General features: G+C 45.9%; 1 protein-coding gene across 2 annotated transcripts in view; it reads right to left on the bottom strand.

The window, feature by feature from the left end:
* The window catches only part of OSBPL11 (oxysterol binding protein like 11), a 294199-nt gene that overhangs the window by 97611 nt on the left and 172906 nt on the right, over positions 1-23682 (bottom strand). The window contains exon 8 of one of the 2 annotated variants that reach the window (XM_078682428.1): positions 21981-22124. In XM_078682428.1, coding sequence (XP_078538554.1) covers positions 21981-22124 — 144 coding nt within the window. The remainder of the gene's footprint in view (positions 1-21980; positions 22125-23682) is intronic. The other variant, XM_078682429.1, reaches the window with a different exon arrangement.

Genomic DNA, 23682 nt, shown 5'->3' with positions numbered 1-23682 from the left:
CAGTTCCTAGCAAGTGGGGCCGTAAAACCTTTGCATTGGTGACAATTTCTTCCTTTCCAAGATCAATAGATTTGCCAACACTTTAGCACCCAAAATTAAAGCTCTGTTTGCGGACTCTAAACTATTCTGAGGCAACACCACTCACAAAACTTTGTCTGGAACTCCACTTTAGATGTTAATCCCAAGGGGTTGGGATTAACATCTAAAATGGAGTTCCAGACAAAGTCATCCAGATGTCTGTAGCTATATAGGTTTCATCACTCCTTGAAAATTCCAGTTAACCTGATGACTAACAATCGGACGATATATACAGAGAAACATATTGAAAACGTATCAATAGAACAGTTTAATGAGGATTCGCAATTTAACACACCAGCTATCCAGAGTGGATGATCTTTCCAATAAAGACACTTAGACTGAAATAGCTTTAATAAAGAGCCACTTCACCACAGGAATACAAATGTGTTAACAGCTTTTAACTGGTATACCTCCCACTCTCAGGTTAGGTTCCAGTAGGGGTCTTTAGTGCTACCTCCATTACTCAATACATACACAGAATGGTCGACATACATTCACAAAATGGAGTTTCTTTCCAACAGCAAGTTGACTATGGAAGTTGATCCTGAATGTCTCATGATGCTTGAGCAACAACACCGGTGAGAATGCCTGACAAACACTCAACTGCTGATCATTTTTCTAAGTCTTAAGCAATTCCAAGCACAGAATCTCTTGGGAGTGTTGCACTGTGTGTCCATTCTCACATTTTCTGGGTATCTGAACTTACACATGATGACACAAGTCTACCTTTGTCAGAAGAGGAACATTCTCTCAGACACCTCCTACACCAGGTATGACCAGAGTTGGCGTGCAAAGGAATGTTTTCAATAAATTCACATGGAATCACTTTCCATACAATGAATATGAATGGGAAACATGTATGCAGTCAGTGGTTAACCTGAAAACCTGGCTTTACTTTGGTTGTTGTAGAGCAAGGTTAGATACAAAGTACAAGGCACAGCCTTTCTACATAGCCTTATGTTTGATACTCCAGGAAAACATTCTCAATTCAGATCTCATTTTTCTACAAGGCTTAACTAATATCACCTTGGCACAGTACGATTTGTACTTTCCAACAATGACTTCACAATTTTGGCATCTGTTATGCGGTAGATGAGGGCCCTTTGGATCCTTCCCTGAGAGGGTACCCCAAACTTTATCTTCCCCAATTCTTCTAAAAAGTGCACACCATGCATTGGTTCATCTGTGTCCCCAATTATCCTTTGCATCAATACAGAACAACTGACAAGAGTAATTCAGTCTTATGGTTTTAATGTTCTACCTGCATGCTGATGACACAAGGATCACCCACAAATTCTCCAAATGTATGAAAGACAAAAGCGGCTTGCTCAAATCGAACTGTAGAAAGGAGAATCCTTGGTATCTGGTTGTTAAACCAAAATATTTAGGGTCATGCTCAAAGGCATTCAAGCTGTGTCAAACGTGGATTTTAAATCTGAACGCAAGTTTTCAGCAGAAAACTGAAACCATGGCTCCTTGACCAATATCTACTTTCAGCTCACCTAAGAGAATATGCTAATCCTAGGGCCATGAAACTTACATTGTGCTTTATAAATGTCATAAGAGAAACTATTTACAAACACTGTAGAAATGCCACAATAGCTGTCCTTCCCAAATCACCGGAAACCTCACTTAAGGCTGTTAAAAAACACAATGCCTTGCCTGGCATACCCATTCGGAAGCTTTGCCCAAGTAATTTTCTCAAATCCACAAAAAGAGGGCCCAAGGGAAAAATATTTATAGAACTCCCACGTTTCAATCCCCATAAACTTAATAATCAATAAACTAAAAAAATGTCGTGGTCTTTATCAAACAAAAGGACAGTATAATCTTTATACCGCTATGTACGCCCTCCATCTCTCTGGACAATTGTGAGAACGTAGAATCAAAGGCACTGTAGTTAACAAAAGCAACTATCAAATAGGAAAAAAGATAAGGCATGAAAAGAAGAAAGAATCGGAGGGGCGTGGCCGGCGATCGACCAAGATGGCCGCGACCTAGTGAGGCTCCGAGGGTGAGACCGATACCCCTTACTAATCCGGCCAACTATCCTGATCCAGCATAGCCCAAGCAGCTGAACTCTGTGGCGGAGGTGATCCGGCGATCTTTGATCCTGCTCCGAGCTCTCTGTGACACCGGAGCCCGGAGCTGCATCGAGCGCGAGTTGACGGCTGCAGCTGCAGTGTAAGCCCCGGCCTCGATTTGGGACAGCCGCCGCTGAGGGACCGCTGATCACCGCCTGGTGTCATCGCGGAGCGGAGCTCGGACGACCGGAAGCGGGTGAGTGGTGTGGCGCCCCCCCCCCCCCTTCGGCCCGGCCCTCACATTCAGCGAGAGCACAGGCGGAATAACTGCTGCCTTCCCGACAAACTTCAGGCCGGCTCTGGCGGAGGGCCGGTGGAACAGCCGCCGGCGCTGCAAACTGACGCGACCCGGACCTGCGCCCCTGCGCCCCTCTGGGTCGCACGTACACTGGACACGCTCCATCCCCCTACTACCTTCTGGGGCGCACTCCTGCAGTTTGGGCCGCCTCCTGGGGCAGCGAACTTAGCGCCTGGGTGATAGCAGCGTGCTGCCTGCTACTGGTATCCCCACGCAGCGCATCATCGGCCTGTGCGGTAAGGGGGGCGATAGGTGGCACGCCTAGGGAGACGATCGCCTGCAATCCATTCCTTCTGGCCTGGCTTCCCCGACTTGAGGCGCGGACCCTCCAACAGCACGCCCACCGGCTTTCTACAGTGCGTCCTGAGGCAACACTCCACGACACCCCACGATGAGCGGCAAGGGTACCCGGGGGACCCAGCAGAACAGGCTCGACAAATTTGCCTATGCCAAAGACTTTCCCCCACTGACGGAGCAAAAGGGGTCCAATGCAAAGGGTGCAGAGGGCGGCGCTGCTCCTGCCATAACGCTGGAAGATATCATGGCGGCTCTGAAGCAGGTGCAGACCACGGTGGGGTCAATATCGACGGATGTCACACTTTTAAGGGCAGATCTTCAAAAAATGTCATCCAGGGTCACTGCGGTGGAGCAGGTCACTACAACCCTTACATCGGACACTGCGTCGCTACTGAAAAGAGTGGCGCGATTGGAAGACGACAACAAATTCCTGGTAGACAAAATGGACGAACAGGAAGGACGCTCTAGGCGCAATAATATTCGCCTTATAGGTCTTCCGGAATCGGAGGGGGGGGCCTGCCATGGACCTTTACATAGAGGACCTCGTGAAAAACGTACTGCAACCAAAAGGCCTCTCAAAGTTTTTTTCGGTGGAGCGAGCACACAGGGTCCCGGGGGGGCGCCCTCGCCTTGGGGAGCGACCGAGGCCTGTGATAGCGCGCATATTCAATTTCAGAGATCGTGACGCCATTCTGCAAACGGCGAGGGTCGCGCCGCCCCTGCGGTTTCAAAATGCAGAAATATCAATCTTCCCGGATTACACGACGGCGGTGGCGGCGCGGCGGAGAAGCTTCATTGAGGTGAAAAAGGCGTTGAGGTCCCGTGAATTGCCATACTCCATGCTGTTTCCGGCACGCCTCAGGGTAGTAGCGGATAAAAAGACCTGGTTCTTTGATACACCGGAGGAGGCACACGACTGGCTCGAGGGTTGGCGCCCGGCGGAGGGCTCGGGCAGACAGAACAGTAGGCGCAGACGACAAGGAGAGGCCGGGGAGTCGGAATTGACCGGACAGGAGGAGAAGAACGAGACCGACCCGACCGCAGACTCTGGAGAATGACTCCTGATGCCTCGAGAAGTGCTTCTCCCTTTCATTTCTGGACTAGGGCCGGTGAACCCGAACTTTCGTGATTGAGGTTCACCTTCCTTTCTGGCTACTGTGACGCTCATAATTTAGCTGGGATGCTGGAACTGGTGGGGTCTTCTGGTCCTCCTTGGACTTTCACCCCCTATGCTCGTGTAAGCAACGTTGTTTTTTTACAGGGATCGTGAGCACTCTGCTGAGTTGGGGTGGCGGGCAGTTTGGAGTACGTACGGCAGGGAGGCAGGGAGGGGGGAGGGAAGGGGGGTATGTTTCTAGTTGTCTGTTCAGTTCTATGTTATTGCGATACAGCGATCTAATCCGTATGGCATGGTGTTTTTGATCACGGAAACTGGTGATTCTCTATTAACACACTGATCCATGATGACTGGGGCTGATAAACGCACCGTTTCACGGGACGGCACGGCTGGGGTAACTCCATCCCTGTCTGTACTCACATGGAACGTCAGAGGCCTTGGTGACAAAATCAAGAGAGGTCTGGTCTTGAAGTGCATTAAAAGGGAAGGGGCAGCGGTGATACTCCTACAGGAGACGCACCTCACTGGCGCGGCCACGAAAGCAATGGACAGTAGGGTTTTCGCATGGTAGCCCACTCCGAATTCACCTCTGGGTCCAGGGGGGTTGGCGTTCTAGTGAAGAAACAGTTCCCCCTACTGGTACAGTCAGCTAGGTCTGATGCAGTGGGTAGGTTTGCCGCGATCCATGCACAGTGGGAGGGAAAGCCCATAAATATTGTCTCAGTCTACATTCCACCAGCCCTACAGGCGACGGCCCTATCAGATCTTAGTGCCTTCCTGCTAGGGCTCCCTGAAGGTGACCTACTTCTAGGGGGAGATTTTAACTTAGTGGCTGACAGCTTGATGGATAGAGTTCCCCCGAAATTAGCTCCAGTTGGTACAACACGACTGGGGGGCTTCCTGACAGCTATGGGACTTGAGGACCTCTGGAGGAAATACAACCCCCTAGAACGCCAGTTTACTTACCACTCGAGCGTCCATAATAGTCTTACTAGACTTGACTATTTTCTTGGCTCAGCGTGTGGCCCGGGCTCCGTGCTCAAGGTGGAGATCAGACCACGGGGCATCTCAGATCACTCCCCATTGTTAATCACCTACAGGCACCACCAACCCACACGGCGTCGGACCTACCCAATCCGCGCTGCTTACCTCCTTAATCCTAAGATCAAGAAAGAGCTGAGGGTACGAACTAAACAATATTTCCGGGAAAACGTTGATTCAGTGTCCTCCTGTATCACTCTGTGGGAGGCCTATAAGACAGTGGTTAGAGGGCATGCAATAGTCTCCATTACAGCGCTTAGGCGAGAGGGATGAGCGGAACTGTTAGCGCTTGAGACGGCGGTAGCAGAGGCAGAGACACAGCACGCAACTGACCCAAACACCGCTACGGCGCACGATCTACAGGTGGCACAACATTGACACAAAACACACCTGACAGAGGAAGTCAAGCTGCAAATATCGAACACGAGACACAAAATTTACGAGGTGGGCGACAAAGCGGGCAAATTACTGGCCTGGCTGGACAGACGTGACAAACGGGACAGGTGGATAGCACAATTGACGTTGGAGGGAGGGGACCCCATTAGCGACCCTAACGCCATAGTACACATACTAGCCCGACACTATGAAACGGTGTATTCATCGACTTCCACGATCTCGGAGGATGAGGCATACACCTACGTCAAAAATCTTAAAATGCCCGCATTGACCGAAGGGGAGGCACAGGCCTTAGACGCAGACCTAACAACCGACGAGGTACAATTGGCAATCAAGGCCCTACAGACGGGTAAGGCACTGGGACCAAACGGCATACCAGTTGACTTTTATAAGCAACGAGCGGGCATGCTAGCACCGCATTTGCTGCGCATGTTTACTGAAAGTTTGGAGGTGGGGGAACTTCCATTTGATCAGCGCACGGCCACTAATGTGGCTATATTGAAACCAGGAAAACCAGCTGACCAATGTGCGTCCTACCGCCCGATTTCCCTCATCAACGCTGAGGCTAAAATTCTCGCAAAACTGTTGGCGATGTGCCTCACGTCCCATTTACCCAAACTCGTACACGAAGACCAATCGGGCTTTATGCCCGGCAGAAATACAGCGCTCAATCTGCGCAGAGGACATGGTGTAATGGCGCGCGCAACATATCTGCTAGAACCTGCGGTGATCCTCTCTCTAGACGCCCATATGGCGTTTGACACGGTCCACTGGCCCTTCTTATTCGCGGTGCTACGCCACTTTGGTTTTGGCCCGAAGTTCTGCTCCTGGATCCGCCTACTCTACGCGAAACCTATGGCGCATGTTGCAGCCAATGGCCACATTTCGGCGGACTTCCCACTGTCTAGGGGCACGCGACTGGGTTGCCCGCTGTCCCCATTGCTGTTTGCCTTGGTTCTTGAACCATTAGCCGCGTGGATAAGATGGGAGCCCACTATTAGTGGTATCCGCTGGACGGATGAGTGGGAAGACAGAATATCGCTATACGCTGACGATGTTCTGTTATATCTCACCTCTCCCAAGCGATCGATTAACACTCTGCTAGATGTCTGCACGGCCTACGGCCGAGCTTCTGGCTACTCAATCAACTGGTCCAAATCCACCATGTACGTGCTACGCGGTCCCGCTCCACGCTTGCCGGACGCCTGCCCGTTGCGGATTTCTGCTACCGGGTTCAAATACTTAGGGATGTACATCACGGCTGACCCTACCGACTCCTATACACATAACCTGCAGCCTCCTCTAGATCGCCTCAAACGCGACATACGACACTGGGAATCGCTTCCGCTGACACTGCTTGGAAAGGAAGCCCTCTTCAAAATGATGGCCCTTCCCCGTTTCCTCAACATTTTGGAAAATACGCCCTATCCTGTCTCTCCCGCATACTTCAAAACCATCGCGGCGCAAGTCTCGATGCTGCTTTGGGGTCCTAAGCCTGCACGAATAGCGCAGGCCAAGCTAACGCGTAGCTGGTACGATGGAGGCATAGCGCTTCCAGACGTTAACCTTTACTATTGGGCATCGCAGTTGAAGATCATTAACCAATGGCTTCATCTCCCCCAGTCTGAGCCGGCCCTAAAGGCGGACAGGGCGCAGTTGGGACTCACCGGAATGCTGGCCCCCCTATATAATAAATCGCTTATCGCCACAAAGTTCGGCCCTCTTCGTCACACGCTCACTGTGTGGCATGCGGCACTGAGCAGGTTGAAATGGCAGGGTGTACTAACACAGCTAACCCCGTTATGGGATGTAAGACAGCTGGGGAAACTCAGACACTCCAAAGGCTTCGACCGATGGGATGCTATAGGCATCTCGACCATTGGCGATCTATGGCAGAAGGGGCAGGTGCTATCATTTGAAACGCTCCAACAGCAATATGATTTGGCGCACACTGAACGTTTCAGATACATACAGATACGCCACGCATTAACGGTAGCGTTAACGTCTGATAAGCCTGTCCCGGAAGCATCCCCGCTTGAGGACAGGCTACTTACTGACTTTATGCCATCCAAGGCGACATCTCTGACATATCGGAAACTCGTTAACAATTTACCTGACCCTCTGGAGACCCTGCGGGAGAAGTGGGTGCACGACTGTGGAGACATTGATGACTCAGAGTGGCAGGAGGCGACAGCGTCTCCAAAAGAAGTGGGAATCTCATCACGTCTCCGCTTGGTGCAACTACACATACTGCACAGATCATATTACACTAGGGACGCACTGCATAAGATGAAGAGAATCTCACACCCATACTGCCTGCGGGGCTGCGGGGACATAGGGACTTTCTATCACACGATCTGGGACTGCCCCCGAATTGCACACTACTGGGTTCAGGTGATGCTCACCATGTCTCAATCAGAGGGACTCTCCATACTGCCAGACCCCAAGCGTTGCCTTTTAGACATATGGGAACCCAATGATCTCACTCAATACGGGCAGAGCTGGATGACACTAGGCATGATGGTAGCGAAGAGAAATATAGCGCAGAGGTGGGGTGGGGGAATGTCACCAACGATATCGGCTTGGAAGCAAGATATGGATGCAGCGATGATTGCAGAAAGGGCTGTGTTCCGAAATAGAGGTTGTCCCAGGAAATGGAAAAGGATTTGGGGGGCATGGAATAAGTACAGGGGGGACCTCTGCGACCCGCCTTCTGATACTGATAGCTCTAGCTCGGATTCGGAATGAGACTCTAGAACCACATTATCTGTTAGCGACCCATGTTCTGATTGATACACAAAGGTGCTCCCATGTGAATGCTGTAACTCTGCTGGTTTCTGTTGATGTACTACTATGCCTCAATTATCTTTTGTTTAAACGTGACAATGTATCGCACTGTTTTAAAAACGCAAATAAACATATTTTCAAAAAAGAAAAAGAAGAAAGAATCATACCTATTCTAGGTTCTTTTGGTATCCCATCATTGCACATAGAATCGTGCCCAGTGTCATCATCTGGGTATTACCAAAAACAACTAAGTAGTGCTCGCTCTAGATTGATCGAGAAAGACACTATATTTAGTTGTATCCTTTTGTGGTATGTGCAAAGAAAGAAGCAAGATGGAAAGAAGATATTTTTGAGTTTTATATCTGAAGAGAGCAGTGCAAATAGTGAAAGAAGTGTGGATAAAATCAGATAGACTCCAGAGCAGCTATGCAATACTAGATTGATAGAGTCTCCCGAAGTAAAAACCAAAGTGAAGGACAGTTATGACCTTTTGACTGTCCACATGGTTATGGTCAACATGTTTCAGCCATAGAGTGAGGATATTCCTCTGGCTTTCGTCAGGACCTTATATTTTGAATGTCACTGCATTAATATCTACAACTGTATTACATACTTGATATTCAGTTGTAACTTCATTGTAACAAGTGTGATGGTTTTGTTCACATCATAGCTTGTTTGTAAATGAGCCTAACCTCTCTCGACACCCCACTCGAGTGTGTGTATGTGAAGCCCCGCTCTATCCGTCTATCCGTCGGTACCTCGGCGCAGCAGCGCGCGCTGGGGGAGAGGTGATTTAAAGCCTGCATTTACTCATTGTTGAAGCCAGAGCACTATGCGTAGTTTTATCCATTGCTTAGTGCACATCCAGTAAAAATATCTTTATTAATCATAATTCTGACCTAAAAAAGGTTTACTGGTTGAATAAAAATGATCATTGAAATAGCATGATAACATTCTTGGTCTAGTATATCAGGGACAAGGTGCTGCTGAAGTTGGTTTTTAATAATTCCACAGAAGTAGAGTGGACATATACGTTCACGGTGTGGGATAAGCTGGGGTTCATTCCCAGGCAGACAGTGGATTGAGCTTTTTTATAGACATATATTGGCCATGGTAAGGGCTAACAGAGTATTGTCAAAGCCCCTCCAGTTAATACAATGCATTACATGGCAGATCCTAAGCACACTATCACCAAGTTATTACAAGTGTTTAGGAACTTTGGGAATTACTCCATATGCTAAATTAATAATGGAATACCACGTATCCCCCTGGACGTACAGGCTGACATCACTACAGATGCATTGCCCACTTGGGAATATTAGGCACAAGAGACAGAACGACCTTCTGGAAAAAAATATATACATCCTTTTGGTAAAGATATGGGAAGATGTGGAGCATTTGCAGTCCCTGCCACTCCGGTTGATGGGAACAGTGGCCATGTTGATCTTCCTGCCCTGTTTCTTCAAGTGTTGCAAACAATTAGAATTCCGGGACACTTTTTTTTTTTTTTTTTTAAAGAAAATGGATGCTGCCTTCCAGTTTTGTCTGTAGAACTGGGAGGCCTCACGTATAGCACTGAACAAATTTACAGGAGTGCTGTATGGTGTGGCTATTTCATTTCCAGACATTAGGAATAATGGGCATCTCAGCTATTATTTATCAGTGGGTGTTTGTGTCCCAGGATGAACTGACAGTCCAAGTAGATGGGAATGCAATGGAAGAAAGGGGATACCAAGTAACATTCTATTGGCACAGTCGCGCCCCCCCCTCCTCTCCAGCACCCAACTAGTCATTGCAGCATGGAGAGAAGCACGAGGTATTAGGGATAAGAAGGGACTCTTACCAGGGCCACTTCCCTGTGGGACAGCCATGTGTTATCAGAGCTGGGTGTTCTTCAAGGACTCACAGTACTACTGGCATAAGCAAACTAGGGATATATTGTCAGGAGATGAGATGAGATGAGGCCCTTCGATACACTGCCTTAAGAATACCACATGTCAGAAAGTGAATATTATAGGTATTTACAGGTCAGACAAGTGTTGGCATCCCACCCACATTAAGAGGGGCAACCAGTTAGAGGAATCATCCCTTCTGGAGGACAGGCCAACTGTCTAATTATCCCCTTACAAACGAAAGTAGTCTCCCTAACATAAAGAAAAACAGTTAACAACTCAGAGCATAAAGAAAAACAAATGGGAGGTAGATGTCGGTACTATGGAGGGAGAGGAATTGGTGGAGATGATTGGAGTTGAAGGTGAAGTGGCAACACGATCGAGCTTCCGACAAATACAGTTACACGTGCAACAAAGAGAATATTATTCCAGAACAATGCATCTGAAAACGGGGAGAACGGCCAGAGCCGATAGCCTTAGAGGATGCTTACAGCAGGGCTCCTTTTTCAACATTCCTTGGTCGTGCAGAGTGGAAGGAATAGGAAGGTATGTGTCAAGTGTTGGGAGGTTTAATCGAGTCATCTGCCAAACGATGTATACTGAACGTATAGGGACAATGAGATGCCTAAAAGCTCAAAGATGTGGGTGACCCTTGTATAGGTGGTGGCAAACCAAAACATAGCCAGAATTTGGGGAGAGGAGACTACACCTCACAAGATGGAAGGAGAATATGGACTGTTGTTTGTTAGCAGAAAAACAAATATATAACAGGAGAGGTTGTCCAAAGAAATTAAATAAGATTTGAGAGGGGTGGATGTAACAGAATGTCATGTGATACCGTATCAAAGGACGCGCTGAGGTCTAACAGAATCAGCGCAGCACTCTGACCGGCAATAAGAATCGTCCGGAGGTGTTCGGTTGTGGACAGTAGGGCAGACTCAGTGCTGTGGCCAGGTCTGAACCCGTTTTGTGATGGGTCCAGGATGTGGTTTTGGTGCAAATATTGGGACAGCACGCTGTTTACGTGGGCCTCCGCAAGTTTAGACACCCATGAGAGCAGAGAGATAGGCCTGAAGTTTTCTAGTTTGGAAGGGTCCAGGGTAGGCTTTTTAATGATGGGAGAAACACGTGCCTGTTTCCAGGCGGTAGGAACACTGGCCGAAGAGAAGGATAGATTGAGTATAGAGGCCAGGGGTGGCAGGAAGAGCGCTAGAGACTCAGTAAATTGCGCTGGTCTCATGGGGTCTGCCGGAGAGCCGGACTTTACTTTCCTGCAGAGTTTAGTCAAGTCATCGTATGAAATTTCTGGTATGAGCGCCAGCGCAGTGCCACCAGTGTTGGAATTAGTGGGGTTGAGTGGATCCAAAGAGTGCTGCGGGAATGATCTATATATATTTTGCACTTTTTCTACAAAGAAAATGGCAAGGTCCTCGCACTGCTGCGCGGAGATGATGCTGGAGACAGGGGTTCTATTACTCTGGAGTTCTTGCACCAGTTTGAAGATGCATTTGGTGGGATTAGGGCTAGAGTTGATTTCTTCTGCGTAGAAAGAGGCACGCGTGGAGCAAATTACTTTGTGATACAGTTTTTGTTTAGCCCGGTATAGTACTTTGTCCCTATCTTTATAATCTTTTCTCCAAATTCGCTCGGCCTTCTTACATTCTTTCCGCATGGATCTCAGGGTGTCATTGTACCATGGGTTGGAGGGGGATCTGCGCCCCTTAGTCCATTTAGCTGGAATAAGGGCATCTAATCCTCTGGTAATCCATTCGTGGAAGGCTGCGTATGTCGTGTCAATGTCCATATTATCCTCACAATGGAACACTCCTAGAGTAGTGTGGAGGTCTTTTGTTTTAAGTTTATGCCAGGGCCTCTTGAAGAGCCGAGTCGGCTCATCCTTATTGTATGTTTCCCTGACCATCATGGAGATTTTGATTAGGTAGTGATCTGTCCATCCCATAGGTTTGGGCGCATCCGTCCTCGCCTCCGGGATGTTGGTAAAGACAGGGTCTAATACATGCCCAGCCGAGTGCGTAGCAGTCTGGATTAAGGAATCTAGTTGTAGGGCCGCTAGATCCGCCAGGAGGTTTTTGATAGTAGGGTCATGAGTCGAATCAAAATGGAGATTTAGGTCCCCTAATATTGTAAAGTTGGCCGAGCCCACAACCAAGGAGTTGGCCACCTCAAGAAGAGATTCAATGAACTTAGAGGCAGGTCCAGGGGGTCTATAGATATAAAGCCCTGACAATACAAAATGTGGGCCTATAGCGATCTTAAATCGAGCGCCTTCACAGCCCCAAATATCTTCCTTGGTGAAGGAGCACGTGTATTGATTTATATAGATAACTGCTATGCCGCCACCCCTAGCGTCCCTGTTTAAAGTCCTAATCCAATAGCCGTCTGGCAGCGTAAGATTCGGTAGACTGGCCATGTCATCGCGAAGCCACGTTTCACATAAAAAAAGAACATCCGGAGACTCATCAAGGATGAGTGTGTTTACCTCTAAGTAATGTTTTGCGAGGGACCTTACATTAAGTTGGAGAACAGTAAGAGGGACTTGTTTAGGCAAGCCTAACCTGTGTCCAGGCAGGCAAGGTCGGGGTGCAGCAAAATCACACGACTTACATTGTAAGCATGTCTGTCCAAGGTAACCTGGTAGCCCATCACAGGTCTTGCCAGGGTTCAGGGCGAGTAAGAACTCCCTATCATAGTTGCGAGTTTCCCGTAGACCTTGGCCAGGGGGGACAGGCGAGAGTGGATTTTGTTACAGGATGAGTAGATTATGAAGCAACCTGCCCCATGGACAAGTAGATATTTTATTAAATTCCACATCCCTGAACAGAGTGAAGCAAGAAGCACGTATTTTCACATAACATAGGAATTTTACTGAATATATAGACTTAGTGTGTAGGCTAGGCTCAAATATATGTTAAGTAGTGAAATACTGTGCATTGGCACACTTGTACAACAGAACTAAGGTATTAACGTTTAAACAGAATTGGTGCAATGTGCAACAGTGTTTTGCAAGGCACAATAATTTAACAAGCATTTGCAATGCAATAGGTCTCGCATTAGGAAAGTTTGAGCTATTGCTATTGTAAATGACAGATTTTTTATTTACGTGTTGGTTTTGAAAATAGTGTAATTAATAGCTTTGTCATTTACAATGCCAATAGTTTTAACTTTCGCAAATGTGACACCTATAGCATTTGTAATGCACTATGTGTTGTATTTACGTGACTTAGATGTATTGATATTACAAATAACAATGTCTTTTAATTTTGTAAATAATTAATACTTAAATAAAGTGTTATTGTTTGGAGTGTATGTTTCAGTGTAATTATGTGGCATGTAATTATGTGGCACTGAGTGGTATTTTGAGTGTATGTTGCATTGAGTGCAGTGTAATTATGTGGCGTGTAATTATGTGGTATTTGGAGTGTATGTTGCATTGAGTGCTGTGTAATTATGTGGCATGTAATTATGTGGCACTGAGTGGTATTTGGAGTGTGTGTTGCATTGAGTGCAGTGTAATTATGTGGCGTGTAATTATGTGGCACTGAGTGGGATTTGGAGTATGTGTTGCATTGAGTGCAGTGTAATTATGTGGCACTGAGTGGTATTTGGAGTGTATGTTACATTGAGTGCTGTGTAATTATGTGATGTGTAATTATGTGGCGCTGAGTGGTATTTGGAGTGTGTGACATGATGAAAAGGAGGGGGATTAGAGGCCACGGGTGAAAACATGGCGAAATCCCAGCTGGCTGCGCGAGGCCCCGTTCATACATCTGCTAAAAGACACATGCATCTCCTGCCAATTAGAATTCTAATGAGTTTGTTTAGGGATGTGGCTTGTAAGTGCTCACCCTCAGCAATATATTAGGGTATAGAAGGCTGCAAATTTAAATGCCTGAATGCTAATGGTGCCCGAGTTGCCCCCTTTCGTCTTTAATAATGCTGTACTATAATTTAGTGGATGTTCGCTCTGTGAAGTCTCTGCTAGAGCGCAAACAACCAGGGAACTTAATTTTGTGAAAGGGAAAGGATATTAAAGTTCATATTCGTTACGTAAGTTTCTGATACTTATGACTCCTCTAGTGTGACTGTAAAGCTCAAATAACTGCAGTTTGAGGAGAGCATCTGTGATGCAAGCCATGTTATTCTGTTTTTTATCATACAGATATCTACAACAAAAGTAATTCTCAACTCTTCTCTCACGGGTGTAAATGCCCTGGAGACTGCAATTAAGAGTGGTTGAAAGAACCAGTTTGACCTTGAAGAGATTTCTTCGTAAAAAGGCGAGGTTTCAGCATCAAGTTGATGGGTGTATGCATCGAATATGCATGTGTGATCTTGTCGTGGTCACGCTTCTTTTCTGACAACTAGGTTTGCCACTGAGGTGAAAAGCTGCTCTCCATCTGCTGGTAGGTGCCTTCCCTGTAGAGCACAGCACCGACGCGCTTTACCTCATGCTTGAAGCGGATTGTGTTCTTCAATAAAGCTACAGACTAACCTGGGGGCTGCACAGTCCCACCCATCGAGCCAGTCAACACGGTGCCCGAGAAAAGCCAACTGACACCAGGGCGTGGACTGTTCACGGACAGTACCACCAGCGATATGGGGGGATTAAAAGTAAGCCACTGGCTCTGCTCTCAAACCAGATACCCTATTTATTTATACAGATGCTCCGTAACCAGAGCTGAAAAGGCAGGCGCTGCAACACACTGCATTAAAATGTACAAGACAATTTTACCCAATAACCTAGTGTAAATTAACACGCCCTGCCTTCTCAGTTGAGTTGTAGGTCACACATTCACCTCTGTATCTTTCCACACCCAGTGGCAGGGGGCACGACTCCTGACCCGATCAAGAAAGGCACTCTCTCCGAATGAACACACGCTACCTGCAAATATGCTGCTCACTTTGCCGTGAATGGAATTTACAAGCTGAAGGTTGCGATAGCCCCTCACCATCACAGAGACGTTTAATTTCGGTCAGGCGTCCGCTCATCAGTCAGTGCCGGAAATGAAGGGGTCTAGCAGCTATGTATGGGCTGCGCCAAGCCTGGCACGTAGGAACTACATACATTCAGCAGTGCCTATACATGGTCGGCTTTTTGCTCTAAGCAGCAACCTGCAGGCAGTAAAGCAGCTTTTTTTTTTTACGTCCAGCTGGGCCATAGGCATTTAAAATACGCAGTAAGCGCACTGAAACAGAGGAAGGGGGTGTAAAGAGCCTAAGGGAACAGCAGACGATAGCCAGAAACACCGGGGAGGGGCGACAGGGCAGAGCAGACAAAAGTCAGAAACACCGGGGGCGAGAAAGCAAATTAACTTGAAGCCTTTGAAGGCAAATGCCACGGGTCGCGCGCCTCAAACGCACAACTTTCACACGGCCGGGAGAGGCACGAGATTAAAAAACAAGAGCCTGTGGGTTGTGTCGCTTCATTTTCTGTGATACCTGATGTGTGTCATGCACCAGTCCCGATTCTTCACAGAATGCCTTGTGCACCCGAATCCTCACATGCGGTGTGGCTTCGGGGGCTGTAGAGTGCGAGCACGTTTTCTTCAAGCCTTTTCCGCGTTGTTGACGCCAGCCCCTTTGATGACACATAAATGAAAGCGAAACTGACACGCGCACGTTACACATGAATGAAAGCGCAACAAGCAGCCAAGGCGCCAAAGCGCGCCCACGAGGTCAAATCTCCGGCAGGAGAAGCGCGTGTCAGTCTGCTGTCCACATTCAGGTGTCTCCGGTGAAGCTCTGGGTGTTTGTGGCGCTCCTCACACCGCAGCTCCCAGCCCACGGGCGTGCCTCCTGAAATCCCCCGCACCCCTCCCAGCTCCAGCGATGACACACACTCGCTTAACAGGGATCCAGCGAGCGCTAACAAAACTGAAACTTCCGGCGCATGGCAGTCAGAAACGAGCAAGGCATGCCGGCAATGACCTAGGCAACAAACCCAGAGTGACAATTGGGTGAGAGCCTAATACGTCAGACCGACGCTCTGCTTTGAGACGTGCCGCCATCCACCCGCAGCTATGCACAGCCCCCCCGCCATCTCTAACAATGATGGAAGCCCTGCGTGTGCCCGGTGAGTGGGGTTGGGAGGGTGTGTGTGTGCGCGTTTGTGTGTGTATGTAAGCCCCGCGTGTGTGGGGAGGGGAGGAGGGGGATGCGTGTGTGCGCGTGGGAATGTGTGTGCGCATACGTGAGTGTGGCAGTGTTTGCGCATGGGAATGAGGCACGAGAGGGGCAGGGCGCCGTGCGCGCCCACGAGATGAAATCTGCGCTCGGCGCTCGTGCACCCTCTCGTGTCCACATTCCCAAATACGGCTCACAATAGGTCTTTCGCTACGCTCGACCTAAAAAACTACACATGATTCTGATTTTAGTCAGGTTATATCAGTTTGAGATTTATTTCTCCTTGATTCTTAAACTTCTCTGTCCCCCAGGGAAAAATGCTACCACAACAATCTGAGATAAGAAACGCGGATATTAGGCAAAAATAGTAGAATGAGAGCGTTTCAAAAATATATATTTTTAACTAATCTGATTCACTCACGAGGCAGGTGGTTGAGGCATAAAAACCAAGCCGCTGTCGATGAGAGCACAATGCGGACTCAGACTAAAAGGAGGAACATCTGCAGACATACAGTGCTTAATTTGAGGGGGTAGTTTCCGGGGCAAGCACTGGCACTTGACTGTCAACACCTGGACTCATGACAGTCTGCCACATGGTGGCGCTGTATATCTAATTTGGAGAGGAGGACAACAACAGTTTATTTGTTAACGATACAGTAAAAAATTACTAATACCTGCCGCTCAAGCCATTCTTATAGCATTGGGGGCTTGGAATAGTCTCAATTGCCACACCTGTAGGAATGGGATGGTTAATAGTTATGTTGGTACTGTCACTGGCAGTGCTGGCTGGGGCAATAGGTGTTGCAAGCTACAGTTGCCTCCTGACGAGGGCCCTGGCACTTATTTTTTTCACTTCCAAATTTAGCACTGTAACAACGAGCTATCCTAAAAGGATTTGGAATAATTTCTCTTGGGAAGAGAACACACGATTGGAAGACTGGGACCTAACATATGACAGCACAGTCTAAAGTAAGAAAAATAATGGGTTAAGCAGGAGCTAAGAGGCTGAGCTACTAGCAGGTTGGTTAGATTTAGCAAGGGCAGCTGGAGTTCTAGTCTGGGAGACTGCTTCGAGAGACTCGGAGGGTTAGAAGATGCGGGACTGAAAAGACTTGATGAGACAGCCAAAGAGGTTATTATTTTGACTGAGCCAATTAGTTTTTGAATGAAATAGTAACTGTTCATCGAAAGACAGCGTACATGATTAGCCAGCAAAGAAGACGTTCATAAAGTAAAACAGAACCAAAGAATAGATTATTCCAATTAATGGCATAAGTGAGCAGAGGATAGAAATAGTCCTATTAGCTTTCCATTTTTTTAAAATAAATATTTTGATTGCAGTACAAAACATATGACAGTGATATCCAGCGCAGCGGGCAACAAATATTAAAATACATGACAGTATAAATACCAGGACAGTTTGTTTTACATTACCGATCAACATATCCTATTCCCTGCTCTTAGGGCCCGGTGGTGGGGATAAACCATTGTCGGCCTAGTTCTCCTCACAACTGGGAAGTCTCATTCACAGGCAAATAAAGCATTCCCTGTACTCTCATTTCAGAGCAGCCAGATCTTCATCCACTTGTGTGGACAACCTCTATCCTCATAGGCTACTTTCTCCGCTTGCATACACCAATTCATATTGATTTTCCATTCACTCAGTGGGGGGCCTGAAGTCGCCCTCCATCGCCTTGCTATACAACGTTTAGCCACCATGAGGCCCAGTGTGAACCACAGCCGCTCTCCCTCTGATAAGTCTGCTGTTCCCCCAGATATTCAGTAAACACCATTGAGGCAAGGCTTATACATTTTTTCCACTCAAAGTGATCATGCAGGACAGAACTGCACTCCAGTATTCCTAGATCGCTGTAGCTTTCCATGTTTAAGCTGTTGAGACTGAGGGCATGATCTAGAGTTCGGCAGAGTACTTCATCACAAACAGAGCGGAGTAACCTGCCCGTCTACGAAAGAGACTCCAAAAGCCTGGCAAAGAGATCAAAATGTTGTACGTGGTATTCTAGCAAGAGTGGCAGAAGTAAAATACTCCTGATGGAAAGGGGGGGGGGGCACATTACTCCAAATGCAGCCCGACAGTCCATTTGCTGCCTCCTGTTTCAGGTCCTAATCATTTGTGGATGTGCAGTCAAAGAGAAACAATCAGTTCTGCTTTTTTGTGGGATCTACTGTTGAAAACCCGGCAGAGGACTTGGCTTAAAAGTCAACCAAGGCCTTTAGCTGGAGTGCATGTGGAATTTATAACTAGATGCACTGTGCACCGAGAACAGTGCAGAAAGGTAAAGATGAAGTTAACTATGAACACAGGTAGCGTTTAAATTGTCTCACACAACCCAATGAGATCGATCCTTGGTAAACAGATCGCATACAATGCAGTTCACTGGACCAAGGAGTGATGACGCTGTTCCGAAAACACATAGATAACTCCTTTTGAACCAGGTTAATTGTAATAACTTACATCTAGCATCCGATGTAGGGATCTTTCCTCAGATTCTTTAAGACTCTAAAATACATAGGGGCCACATCTTGGCTAGCTTTAACAACTATTAATCATTTCATATTAAAACCAGAAAGACTATTGACATTTTACATTGTGAAAAAGCATGTGTTTATTTGAGTGACTTTCATCATGAAAAACGGATACAACTGCCTCATAATTACAACATAAAATATATTTCCCAAGTTGATAATCTGAATCAGAAATCAATTGATTTCTTGAAGATAATGGACGTGCACTATTTTAAAAGAGTGACCAGTGCTTTCATTGTGAGAGAATGTGCAGTAAGGCACGCTGAGTATTTAGATTGGATTTCAAAGTGAATCTGAAGAACGGCTAAGGCGCTCGACCTCGGACCTGGGGAACTCGGTTCGAGTCTCGGTAACGACGCCAAAAACCCCCTGTGATTCTGGGAAAATCACTTAATCTCCCCGTGCCTAAAATGAAAGTGTGTCCTCATGTAACGTAACTGGTGCTATGTAAAGCGCTCTGATAACTGATTCGGTTCGGTTCTAGTTCGCGCTATATAAAACTCTGCAAAAAAACAAAAAAAAAAATGTTTGTTGAGCTCATGTTGTAGGTTATTACTACTAAGGCTTCACTGGTTGCTGATACACAAATACTGCCAATTTAAACTCCGAACACTTGCATACAGGGCACTGCACAGCTTAGGACCAGCATACCTCCATTGCCACCTTCATTTCCCCCAACCAACCAGACACCGACACCAACACTCAACCTCACTCTCTCTCTAACACATCCCATATCCACAAAAGCAGAACTGGGGGCCTACCCTTCTCCTACATCGCAACCAAAACACAGAACAACCTCCCTCCACACATCAGGGCCTCCTCCTCGCTTCTAGAACTCCTCAAGAGACTGAAGACCTGGCTCTTCAACTAACCCCCAGCAGACGACCTACACACCTGCTGCAGTGCCTGGATACCCTTTGGGTGATTAGTCTAGCTCTACCATTCCAAAAACACAACAAAATATTGTGAGAATTTGTGGGGGTTGTGGGTTTGGCCTGAAGCTCCTCTATCCCAGAGCTTGGCTCTGGGCTGGAGCGGGCGGCTAGCTCAGCAGAGGGTACTGGTTGTTCTTCCTCCTCAATATTGCAGTCTCTCAAGAGGGTGGGGAATTGTTCCCTTGGTGCATGGAGCGAAATGCCGTTCTCGTTGGTACCTGAAGGGTTTTTTGAAGAGTAAGGAGAGACAAGCCATGCAGGAGGCCTGGTCATGCTCCATGGACAGACCGAGGTTGCAAACCTAATGGAGATCTGTTCTGGGGTACTTTTCCCTAAACTGTGGACAGTACTTAAAAGGGTCTTTTCCATTAGCATGACCGTATTCTCAAGGATCGAAAATAGAGAATTAAAGCCCTGAAGGCCAAGCCCCTCAAAGAGAGTCGAGAAGAACCCGGACGTCGAGCCCCAAGGGGGTCACAGCCATGCTGATGGGTATGCAGGCAATGGTATTTTTTTTCCTAGGGGTATGGAGAAGTTTGAGTGCGACCAATGACCAACACCGAAAGGAGACAACCCCGAGCTCTGTACAAACATGTGTTAACCAGACAGCTGTAAAAAAACAATCTAAAAATGGAGCTGATGCCCATGCGCATCACCAGCGATAGGTGGAGTCACTGTACCTCTTGACTCAAAGAAAAACAAGCTGAACATGTCCAAGCCAAACATTGGATGGCAGGAGTATGCATAGCATGTTTATCTACAGCTACACATGCCAAAAGCAAATAATTAATAGATTGATGGAAGCATAATTCCCTGAAACTGCATGCTGATTTAAGGAGATGCTTATTTTAAATGGCTTTAAATTCATTAAATTTCAATGTATAACACAATTTATCCATGCCTAAGAAACTAACCTATTCAACAGATATTCACCCTATTCAGCTTGTAATGCCTTGTCATATAGTTGCAAAAAACTGAGGTTGGCCTTCATCAATTGCAGCTTGAACTACAGGGCACTTCATCAGTTTCTGCATGATTACTATGCCCGAGTGTACCCATTTGAGCCCCTTTGACGCCCTGTAACATTTCACTATTGCACCTGGGCGTAACGACCATTGATCTAGCAGTCCAACACCATCTGGAAGATGTTTAATAAAGTTTAATTCTCAAAACCAAATTTGGACAAGTACGTTGTCACAGATTTTTTTGTTTTGGACTGATAATACTTTAGTTCTTAGCAAGCAGTTGGTAACATTTTTTGTATCATTATGGACAACATACTTGTACCTTCTTCCAGAGTACAGAGCAATAAAGACCAGTTATGTCATTGTATAGTGTATGAGAATAATCCCATTTAAGCACCATGTGAAATGGATACTTGGTTTTACTTCAACAGGCATGTTTTACATTGAATTTCATATAACAATTTAACTAAAATAGAATCACCAGTTATTATTGGTCCTGTATTTAAAGTCGACAAATTGTTTAACTCCCTAGCACTCATACACAAAGAATGTGCCAATGTAGTACACAGTATGTGTACCGTTGACCTATGCAATGTACATAAAGGCATCACATTTTGAGTAGAAACAAAATGTTGCCATAGACAAAAAAAAATTCCCTGGGGAATGGGCAGGTTGCCTGCTCAAGAACACCCTACCTGCACCTCCTTCAAACCCCTCCTTCAACTTGTGACAGTTTAACCACACTCTTACTCCACCACTACAAGATATTTTACAAACAAATTGTGCTCGTGGACTGTCAACACAACTTCATCCTGGTGACGAGGTCAGCTCCTTACTGAAATACAATCTTTCCCAACATATTAATCCCCTCTGCAAAAAACCCAACTACATAACAGTTATAGGAGACCTGATTAGAAAAGCCTCATATGCAACATCATATGAAGTTCAGAATTGAGACAAGGTATCTTTAGTGCACAGTGCCCTCTAGTTATCTGTACCAGATGGGGTCTATTCAGGCACCCTGTTTTATACATTCATACATGCATGCATACATATACAGCCAAGCACAGACATGAATGATCTAAGTTTGTGCTGCCCTTTAGTCTCCACTGACCAACTGTAGGTTATGTTCATGCCATCTTACAGAGAAGGAATGTAAAGTGCACCCTTGAAATTCAACAACAAATTGATCTTCTAACCTTTCTAATATACTCCATAAATACTATCTTTTTTCTGAGTAGGTTTATTTATTTATTTATATAGAGTTCCACCAACTTTCACTACAGCAGATATGATGCATCAATGGAAAGTAAGGAGTACATTATGGGCTACATAACCGGCTCAAACATTCATTAAATAAATAGCTGTTTACAAGGGATAGTCCCTTTTTTGTACTTACTCTTGTCAAATCCATTCCAAGTTTGAGCTGCGATAACAAGTGTAGGATAATACTTCGCTGTTCCTCCACAGCACCCAGGTCTTCCTCTTTGGTATCACATGTGTCTTCCACCTCCTCATCTGAATGTATATCTTCTGGCTCCTGCTGTAAAACAAAAATAGATCTTTGTATGACACATGAACAAGACTGAGTTTACAGAAATGTGTACACTAAAACGGGAGAAAAAAACTCCATCTTCAGATATTGTTCCAAATCTTGTGTAGACCTCAACACACAAATCTTTTTAGTCCGTCACTAGAAACATAGTTTGATAGCCAACATTATTTCAGCTATCTTTAAAAACTGCTAAATGCCGCTCTTTTTCTAAATCTAAGCAAATCCCTTTACATGGGTTTCTTTCAATTCAAATGATCCCTACATAATACGCAAGATACTAAAATGAGATTTAGGATAGTATGCACACTACTGCCTTTTTTGCCACAGTTTGGCCTTGGGCCCCTCTCCAATTCTTATTCTTCACAATGCATTTGCCTCTGCCACATCATATGGATCTAAACAGCTTTTTGTGAACAATCCTCTAAAGGTCTTCCTTTACTTCTTAAACTTATCCATCCAATCTTCTTCCCTGTAAAAAAAAATCTGCAGACGTTATCAGGTTGATTGGCACATACCACCTTTAGCTTAATCCTTTCAAATTCAAGCCAAAGAACTATACCACCGCTTCTCCATCTCATTCCTGCTCTCGTTTTCTCTGCTAGGAACCTTAAGATAACTAGTGGCGAATGCACCCTTTCAATCAGCAGGACTGCCCAAGGATGTCACATTTTCATATTCCATTTTCTTAAAACTCTATTAGAAGCATACTCCTACATTTACATCTCTCCTGTTCGGGTTTCCTTTTCTGCAGTATTTTGAATTTCCTAGCCATTATCATTTAAACTAATTCATGAATGATTGCCACAAGTAAAAAGAACAGATCACAAGTATCCCAACTACAATACTTGCTTTTGTTAAAAGGCTGCATACATATCATACAATAAATGCATAGGGAAATAAAGTCAAGGGCTTCCCATGTGTTCTACTGAGATGCACATTTAATCTGTATTTATATCTCAAGCCTAGCAAAACAGACAGGTACTGTGTATGGGCTACTGAGTTAAACAGTGCTGTAGTGTGCAACCAGTACGAACAGGTTTGAATACTGGCAAAGCCTTTCATCTTTGCTTTAAAAAAAAAATTAAAAAAAATTGTCAACAAATGGGATACAAATTAACAATATATGACAAACAAAATGAAAGCAACAGAGCACAGTTAAATTACAATGCAAGATTTCATGAAAATAATCTCTATTCACAAAAAAAGGAGAACGAATAAAAATAAAAAAAACATTGAGCGAGCGAATATACTTAAAATAAAAGCCCCCATACTGCATCTAGTATTTGTAAGGACCGAGTACCCCTAGCCTGAGCTAAGGCTTTTTTCATCTCATATGTCTCATTAACCACCACTCGTTTATGGTAGGCGGTTTTGAGGCAATCCATACCCGAGCAATTGCCAATCTAGCAGTGACCAATAATATTGAGACAAGACGGGTAAGTCGATGATCCACTAATTTAAGACCCATCATGATTTCTAAAATTGTTAATGGTGTTCCTGAGCCCAGTCTCTGGGAAAATACTTGATTAATCTTCTGCCAGTACAT

Source organism: Lissotriton helveticus, chromosome 3_1, assembly GCF_964261635.1.
Source record: "Lissotriton helveticus chromosome 3_1, aLisHel1.1, whole genome shotgun sequence".
Taxonomy (NCBI): domain Eukaryota; kingdom Metazoa; phylum Chordata; class Amphibia; order Caudata; family Salamandridae; genus Lissotriton; species Lissotriton helveticus.
This window is presented reverse-complemented; position numbering and strand designations above follow the sequence as displayed.